Source organism: Montipora foliosa, chromosome 9 (genome assembly GCF_036669935.1).
Source record: "Montipora foliosa isolate CH-2021 chromosome 9, ASM3666993v2, whole genome shotgun sequence".
NCBI lineage: Eukaryota > Metazoa > Cnidaria > Anthozoa > Scleractinia > Acroporidae > Montipora > Montipora foliosa.
The window spans coordinates 26,020,907-26,030,535 of NC_090877.1; the positions used below are offsets into that span (position 1 = coordinate 26,020,907).

At 39.6% G+C, this 9,629-nt stretch overlaps 1 protein-coding gene across 1 annotated transcript; it reads right to left on the reverse strand.

Annotated features, from left to right (window-relative positions):
- Positions 1 to 1,264: 1,264 nt before the first annotated feature.
- On the reverse strand, positions 1,265 to 4,102 carry LOC137969809 (F-box/LRR-repeat protein 20-like). The gene has a single exon (XM_068816183.1). The coding sequence runs from the start codon at positions 3,936 to 3,938 to the stop codon at positions 2,628 to 2,630; it is 1,311 nt and encodes a 436-aa protein (XP_068672284.1). The 5' UTR covers positions 3,939 to 4,102; the 3' UTR covers positions 1,265 to 2,627.
- Positions 4,103 to 9,629: the final 5,527 nt, after the last annotated feature.

Consider the following 9,629-nt stretch of genomic DNA (forward strand, 5'->3'; position numbering starts at 1 on the left):
GCCACAACCGTAAAAGGGATTTGTTGAAAGAACTCTCATATATAGCGTTGTTCTGACAGTGCATGCAGTGCTGTAATGGTATCGCTTCTTTTTAAAGATGATTTTTTATTGGATAGCAATCATTTCCATTTCAGTTCTTTGGCAAAGCGAGTCTCATTCTTGGATGTGCGTACTTGGTCAAGAAATTTCAACCTAATTGCTCTTGGATCGCTACTCTGATTCCACAAAGACGACGATAAAGGCATGCTAGCATTCATTTCTTATGAATGAACCAGCGTTGAATTCCGTCAATTCATCATGTTCTTGCAGTTCAACAGGGGCACCCAACGTCAATTTTCGGAAAATATCTGTTCGGAAGACGATTTGAGATCTAGAATTTTCGGAATATTTGTTGTAATATTTCCTGCTTGCCTGCCTGTCCTAGGATTTTCGAACATCTGAAAAATGATATAATTGCCCATTTTAAATGGATTTTTTACCCCAAAAAGGTCACCTAGAATTTTCGGAGCCTCTTTAATATTTTCTGCCTGGAATTTTCGAAAAGGTAAGTTTTGATCCCTATAATTTTCGGATCACTAAACTTTCAGCTAGGAAATCCGAACAGATGAAAAATTTTTAGGGGATAGAAATATGCCTATATCTACTGTTTAAATACCAAAATACGCTAAACAACTGTATGTTTAAGTGGTTTTGAACTGTATTCTCGTTGGGTGCCCCTGGTTCAAGGCTCTGCAAGTCTTATGTTTCTATTAATCTATAGACATAGGTCTCTTTGGTATGCTGATGCCATAAAGAATCATGATTAAAATTAGCACATTGTGTTTACCTATGTTCTGTTCTCCCCAGAAAACTAGTATATGTATTTTAGGTATAAAAAGCCACTGGGCTGACAACTATGTACTGGCAATTTCCTCTTGAAAGGAATGACGCACGCGATTACATTTTTGCCTCATGTTAGCAAAAGAAACCGGATAAAGCGGCCAACGTGCACGTGCACACAACTGGGTCGTTTTTACACGAGACGCGCACACGATCACTGGCAGAAAATATCTGTGGAAAGGTGGCGTGAATGCAATGATGACCTAAGGGAAGAGATGAGCACGTGGTTTACACGGATCAGGATGTGGAACAGTAGATGAACAAGCGCAAGATAAATTCATGATAGCTCTGGTCTAGAACACTGTTATGCTTTCACATTGCTAAGAAAAAAAGGAAATAATAAACATTCATGCAAGTCGTTAATGATATTTGCCTGTATATATTTTTTAATGTGTACCGGTAAAACTGAAATGACATCCGCCGTTACAGTTTTATTTAATTGAGTCCATACGGTGGCTTTTATAGAGCAAGAGAGATTTGCCAGGACAGTTGACATAGAGAAAACAGCCCGTGCAGTTCTACGGTCGGTGAACATTGTATTTGAAAGGGCTTACCGACTTTAAAGGAGAAAGAAAATAGGAACCGTCATACTGCCGCATCTTCACCGGGCTTACTTTTCTACTTGCATGCGATTATTACGCGCCGGTTCGGTTAAGGGGTGAATATTGCGATACTGAGGCAATTCTTGTATTGCTGCTCGAAAGGGTTGGTCAAACGGCTACTCAACCTCGTCGCATCCGGTCAGAACTTCGACTGGATGTTGATCTACAATTTGCTTTTGCAAGTTTCTCAGTTAACTCTCTCCTCCGTCAAGCTAAATTTATTTGGGAAAACAAGATTAGCTTATCTGTCAGAGCTGAATGCTTGTTGAAGGACGTTGTCTTTATCCAGTCGTGTTTACATATATTTTCGATCGAATTTCAAGAGGGATGCGCATCGAAAACAACGTAATACCCTTGAAACATAATCGGCTCGTCGTGGTTTACAGATGAGAAATAGATCTGCCCGGTTCAAATTAATCGTTTATTAAATAACAAAAAATGTACTACGATCAAGTCAGGGTTAATAGCCTCTTACAAGCCATCTATATGATTTTCTACAACTGACTGAGAAAACTCTTAAATAAATTGTAACATACATTGCATTTCTTTTTCCCCAAATTTAATCATGAAAATTTCTTGTGTTCCAAAACTGATTTACACCGTGAAAAATTGTTGGGAAGTGAACATCCTCTGGGAACGTAAAACGACCCACGATTTCGAGCTATTTTAATACTAGGATTTAATGCATTGACCTGTTCGAACATGGTAAATACTTGAGACTTCCTTGACTGCTCTGAAAAAAAAAAACAATATTTTTTTTTCTTCATCGTATTGCTTGTTAGGGCCAACTGAGTTCCCTGCGGATAAAAAACCTGTTTCATTTGTTATTGCGACAAAAACTTTGCGCGGACTTGGCGCATATCGAACGTGTTCTGTTCCCTATATAAGGCGTCTGGAGGGTTCAAATCTTAACGGTAAAATATCCGTACGTATAATACGAAAGACAAAACTTGATATGGAATTCTATACTTGACCTTCAAGAAAATCGGTTCATGAATGGATTGGATTCAACAATGCAATTAACGGTCCAATCAATGAAAATAAACGACTACGTATCACTACTCTATATCAAATATCTATAGTAAGAATGTATATTACGATCGCAAGGTAAGATAACTATATTATAGGTCAACAAATATTGATTGATCATAGTGGTGTTTCCAGGATGTATTTGGATCTGGCAAATTGCGTAGCGCTTATGTAACCATTCCTTCTCCTGTAGGCTTTGTTGTCGCTCTCAGAAACTGTAATATTGGTGGTGTTACCGTTCTCAAAGACCTGATGTTTCTTAAAGTCACTTAGTTTTCTTTGATCTTGAATCGCGAACTGCTTTATCGCTGGGCAATCAGTCGTGTCTAATATCTCTACAAAACTGCACGACCGACGGAACTCGTCTACACCATCTTGCGTCAATTCACGTGAGCGACTCACGTTCAGCGATTTCAATTTTTTAGATCGCCAGTATGATAAACTATTACCCAATTCCAAGAGAATGTCATCATCTAGACCCTTTTCGTCTCCAATAGCACAAAGCCCTAAATACTCTAAGCTCTGGATTTTCGCTATTTGAGGAAGGGCCGATTTCAGCCCTGCTTGGGTGATGAGCCGGCACCACCCTAACTCAAGATGTTTCAAAGAGGCACAACGCCAAGCTATTCGTTGCACTGTGTCGTCGTCTAAACTGATTCCGTCCAGGATAAGAGTCTTTAATTTGGTGCATGATTGCAGAAAGTTTTCAATACAGTCACCCGTAAGGAAAGAACATTTTCGCACACTCAGGACTTCAAGTTTTCTGCAGCGCGAAAAAAGAGCCAAAGAGCAGTCTTTGAGCATCAAGCAGTGACTTAAGTCAAGTTTCCTCAAATGCTTCATACCGTCAATGGTAGTCTCCAGACTTTCATCCGCTAAAAGAGTCCGGAAGAAGGCATCACACAGGCCCAGCCATTTTACGTGTCTAAGCTCTTTCCCAATTGCCCGGTACACACTGGGGCTACCATGGGAGAAGCGGATGTCAAGACATTCTAGATGTTTTGGAAAGAGTACAACATCCTTCTCACTCTTTTTGGTGCAATTTTGCGAGAAGGTCACACTTCTCAATTTCAAGACGCGCAATTTCTTGCACTGTATTGCAAGAACTCGAAGAGAGTCTTCCGTCAAAACAAATCCACTTAAATCGATGCAATTGATCTTTTCCCCAAGTCGACTGTTCGCCAAAGCTTGAAACTTTGTCGGGTCATGTAGACTGTTAGAGAAACGTCGTAAGTCCGTGTTCTTCCATAAGAGCAAGTCAAATGATAATCTGTACCACAACCGACTAACTTGGCATACGCGCAACAAATCCTTTAAGGATAGAAAACTGAAAATATTTAAGAGCGTACCCTCGTCCAAACTGTATACCGGTGCGGAGTCAGCTGAATAACTCCGAGCAGGGCTTTCACCAAGCAACTCAATCAACATATTAACTTCTGAGTTCAATAATAATTATTGTTGTAAAACTCGAACAAAATTTCGGTGTATTCGACGACGTTTTCCACGACTTGCTCTTGATGACTGACAAATGTTACTAAAGCAAAAATTTTGCTGGTGCGTATTTTTATCGTAATCTTCATGAAAAGTTGTACTCATATGGGTCATCGATAATTGACCAGTTCTCGTGTTTCCGGTCTTTCACGTGAACAGGGGAAAACCACACACGTCATTGACACATTGAAGGAAAACGCTTGAAAAATAAAACTTACTTTTAATAAGTGGTGACTTGAAAATGCAAAAATAATTTTGTTTTGGTAGATAACACGTTGTCCCTAATTTGTTGCCTTGGTATATTTATCAAAGCAGAAAAAGAATTTTTGTCAGCGTACTTGTAGAAAAATTTCACGCACCTATCACGCAAAAAAGGGACAAGCGAAGCAGCGGTCAGTAGCCCAGCGGGTTCTCGTTTTAGCAGTCGCACGTGAACAGCACTTGTAAAGCATAAGTCTTTTGTACTGTCTGAACCTCATGCTGGCAAATTTATGTTTTAGTTCGTTTAATAATCACTAACAAAAACCTTTGACACTCACAAATAGAATCATTGACCAGAATCAAAGAGGATTTCCACAACAATGTCGCTTTCAACGCCAGGAAGCTCTAAAGTTTCCCTTCTCGGCAATACTCAACAACAGTGACCGTGACTGAGCAAATTCCATCATGCTGATCGTGGTGGATTTGATGCGTTCTGTATCAATCCTTTTGTGTTTCTTTCTTAAACTCGGGTTATGTATATAGGGCCTGGTTTGTCCGCATTTTTTTTTTAACGAGAGTGTGTTTAAATCGATCACAAAATCTATCCAGATCATGTATACACTCACAATATTATTTTTGCCGACAGGAAACTAAGCCCATCGTTCTCTAGACCCCCAACTCCGCCTCCCCTGGTCATCCCATAAAAAACGACCGGCAGCTATTAAATCAGGCGGCAAATGAAATAGTCCAGGTCAGAAAACGTTCTAGACATAGAAGCACGGCTGTGCCATGAATCTTTCGTGGAAACTACCGCAAACATCAAGCAACAAAGTCACGAACAAACTCTTTAAACTCACGTTCGGGGTCCATATACCTTTTTGCAGATAGGGCGGCCATTTTGATTTTTATTTTTTATTGTTTCAAATAGCTATTATGAGATGCCCGGGAGTGGGAACATATTAATTTGCCCCCTGAGCATTTCATAATGTCTCTCGAAACAATAAAATCCAACTGTAGTTAACTTTGAATTCACGTTGCTCGTGCAGTGTTAAAATTGGTCACGCTTCGCCTCGCGTGAGCAGGAACAGGACAAAACAAGAATCGAACGTTGAGTAAGTCCCTTGGTTACTTATGTTTTAGTTCGTTTAATAATCACTAACAAAAACCTTTGACACTCACAAATAGAATCATTGACCAGAATCAAAGAGGATTTCCACAACAATGTCGCTTTCAACGCCAGGAAGCTCTAAAGTTTCCCTTCTCGGCAATACTCAACAACAGTGACCGTGACTGAGCAAATTCCATCATGCTGATCGTGGTGGATTTGATGCGTTCTGTATCAATCCTTTTGTGTTTCTTTCTTAAACTCGGGTTATGTATATAGGGCCTGGTTTGTCCGCATTTTGTTTTACGAGAGTGTGTTTAAATCGATCACAAAATCTATCCAGATCATGTATACACTCACAATATTATTTTTGCCGACAGGAAACTAAGCCCATCGTTCTCTAGACCCCCAACTCCGCCTCCCCTGGTCATCCCATAAAAAACGACCGGCAGCTATTAAATCAGGCGGCAAATGAAATAGTCCAGGTTAAAAAACGTTCTAGACATAGAAGCACGGATGTGCCATGAATCTTTCGTGGAACGTGCTACAAACATCAAGCAACAAAGTCACGAACAAACCCTTTAAACTCACGTTCAGGGTCCATAGACCTTTTTGCAGATAGGGCGGCCATTTTGATTTTTATTGTTTCAAATAGCTATTATGGGATGCCCGGGGGGCGGGAAATACATATTAATTTGACCCCTGAGCATTTCATAATCTCTTTCGAAACAATAAAATCCAACTGTAGTTAACTTTGAATTCACGTTGCTCGTGCAGTGTTAAAATTGGTCACGTTTCGCCTCGCGTGAACAGGAACAGGACAAAACAAGAATCGAACGTTGAGTGACTTGAGTAAGTCCCTTGGTTACTTATGTTTTAGTTCGTTTAATAATCACTAACAAAAACCTTTGACACTCACAAATAGAATAATTGACCAGAATCAAAGAGGATTTCCACAACAATATCGCTTTCAACGCCAGGAAGCTCTAAAGTTCCCTTCTCGGCAATACTCAACAACAGTGACCGTGACTGAGCAAATTCCATCATGCTGATCGTGTTGGATTTGATGTGTTCTGTATCAATTCTTTTGTGTTTCTTTCTTAAACTCGAGTTATGAATATAGGGCCTGGTTTCTTCGCATTTTTTTTTTAACGAGAGTGTGTTTAAATCGATCACAAAATCTATCCAGATGCTGTGTACACTCACAATATTATTTTTGCCGACAGGGAACTAAGCCCATCGTTCTCTAGACCCCCAACTCTGCCTGCCCTGGTCATCCCATAAAAAACCGACCGGCAGCTATTATATCAGGCGGCAAATGAAATAGCTTCCAGGTTAAAAAACGTTCTAGACATAGAAGCACGGATCTGCCATGAATCTTTCGTGGAACGTGCTACAAACATCAAGCAACAAAGTCACGAACAAACCCTTTAAACTCACGTTCAGGGTCCATATACCTTTTTGCAGATAGGGCGGCCATGTTGATTTCTATTGTTTCAAATAGCTATTATGGGATGCCCGGGGGGGGCAAATACATATTTAATTTGCCCCCTGAGCATTTCATAATGTCTTTCGAAACAATAAAATCCACCTGTAGTTAACTTTGAATTCTCGTTGCTCGTGCAGTGTGAAAATTCAGTGGTCACGCTTCGCCTCGCGTGAACAGGAACCGGACAAAACAAGAATCGAACGTTGAGTAAGTCCCTTAGTTACAGGAGACCGGAACTATATGAGAAGGAAAGATTATGGTGGGGGGTCCAGTTTTGCTAAGTATTTGGATCAAGTGAGAATGGTGCGATAGTGGCTATAAAGATATCCGATTTAGCAGGGGCAACCAACGAGAATATAGTTCAAAACCACTTAAACGTAGCATTGTTAAACGTATTTTAGTATTTAAACCGTAGATATGGGCATATTTTTATCCCCTAAACATTTTTCATCTGTTCGGATTTCCTAGCTGAAAGTCTAGCGATCCGAAAATTATAGGGATCAAAACTTACCTTCTCGAAAATTTCAGCCAAAAAAAAGGCTCCCGAAAATTCTAGGCGACCTTTTTAGGGTAAAAATCTGTTAAAAATGGGTAATTATACCATTTTTCAGATGTTCGAAAATCCTAGGAGAGGCAGGCAAGAAAGAAATTTACAACAAATGTTCCGAAAATTCTAGATCTCAAATCGTCATCCGAACAGATATTTTCCGAAAATTGACGTTGAGTTCCCCTGATTTAGGGATACCCATATGCTTTATCTGATTTTGCCATTCAGCTTTTTCGATTGCTAGTCTCCAAATTTATCTCTTGTAAAATTCTGCTCTTGTACAATTCTCTCGACCCCTTGATTCTCCTGGCCTCGACCGACTAAAATCAGAAAATAAAGGAGGTAGTTTCTAAAGAAACTCTGGTGCTACGTCGGTGGGGAAGTAGTACATAAAACCACCGTACAGAGATTCTAAAAGCTGACGTTTCGAGCGTTAGCCCTTCGTCAGGACCTTCGGAACCGCAAATGTCAAGACAAGAATCGTCTTCCAAATCGGCACCCTTAATCCCCACGGTATTAACGAACGCTTTTCATTTAACTAATGTTTCCTGTTTTTCACTTTGCCATGTTACCACCAATAGCGTAGCTCCTACTCTACTATGAAAACTGCACAGAACCCCCATAACTCCTCTATTCGCTCTGACGAAGGGCTAACGCTCGAAACGTCAGCTTTTAGAATCCCTGTAGGGTGGTCAATTTACATTATCAACTCCGTTGATAAAACCAACTAAACTTAATGCTTACTTACTGTACAGAAATCAGCTCTGAAGGCCAAATCAATAAGTTCCCCTATTCGACGAACATTCTTGCTATTTTTCAGTCGTGTTTTCGAGTTCCGTTGTTCCTGTTTTTTTCCAATGGACCATATTATCAGGAATTACATTGAAAGTCGGACTTTAAAGTAATTGCCTCAGCAATTACTTCAACAAAGAGTATGCCTTTAAATCATTCTATGGCAATGGAGACAATCAAGAAGTAAACAAAATTTATTTGACCTCACCTACAAATGGACAACTTTAGACAATCCAAGTGAATTGAAAGCGTGTCAATCTCAGTTTACAGTTTTTATCAGAACAAAAAAGGAGCTCTCAGCCCAAAGCAAATGAAGAGTCTGGCAATACGGTATACGAATTTATAGAAGCCAGCCAACGAGAAGATCGCAGCCTTCCAAGGTCTTTGAAAAATGTCAGATAAAAGTGTCGCCGGGTGTTCCTTTTAACCTGCACGAGTGCATAAAAGATTGCAGGATAGTAGCATTGGATATTTTCCTTTTTTGCGTGATGTTGTAGTTTGTCTAATGTCCCCGGCTGGTTGCGGGCCTTCTTTGCAAAGTCACACAAAAACATGACCTTCAAAATTGTTCATATTAGAGGCATGGCCTCCAACTCAGTTCTGATTATGTTATTCAATTTAATTGTAGTAAGATTAGACCGGTAAAAAAAAACCTTAGGACTTGTGCGTGAAAAATAACTTCAATTTCCTCAGCATATGAAATTTGACCTGAGATAAAAAGATGTCACCAATGACCATGTTGGCTTGACACACGCAACGTGGTCACAGCAGGTGATGTCGGCAAAGGAAAAATCTTGATCCAAGAACGCGTAAAAAGAGCAATTCGCGGGGCTGTAAAAACCTTAATATGAGAAGTACCTTTTTGAACAATGACTGAGAAGTAAGTTTTGAACCAGAGTTGTTACAGTAGAATTCGTAGGTAAAAAAGGTCATGTTCAGCTGGAAAATTATCTAGGGGTTTGTGGCCAAAACAAGTGATCAGTTTCGTTTATTTTTTCGCTCAGGGGGATACAGTTAGTTTATTTCTTTTTTTTTCGGAAATTGTGAGAGCAGACCACCGGAATTCATTAAGCTTGTGAGAAAATCTTTGCCAAAATAATCAAATCTAATTGAATGGACGTTAAGAGCCTTGTCATCGAACCGCCGCACCCAGTCACCCATCGCTTTCACATGACGATGCACTTTTCAAACTTTTTAATAGAGAAAATAAAGAATACGTGTCATCCTTAGTCATAGCATTTAAATAAAACAAGCCAATCTGTATTTTCACAATAAACTTTTATTGTATTGTATTGTATTGTATTGTATTGTATTGATATAGACCATGCTTAGTTGAGGCGCTAGATTCTTTGCCGTTATCTTCAAAACAAAAATGATTGAAAGTCTGTTAAACTTAAGGCATGCCAACGATACATCGCTCATTCACTAACCGTTTGTACCAATCCACCTATTTACTATAGGTTAAAAGCAATTTTAAAAAGGTGTGTCTTAAGC

Bases quoted from the DNA above. Each gene is read 5' to 3' on its own strand.
- LOC137969809 (XM_068816183.1), bottom strand. From the start codon at position 3,938: ATGTTGATTGAGTTGCTTGGTGAAAGCCCTGCTCGGAGTTATTCAGCT.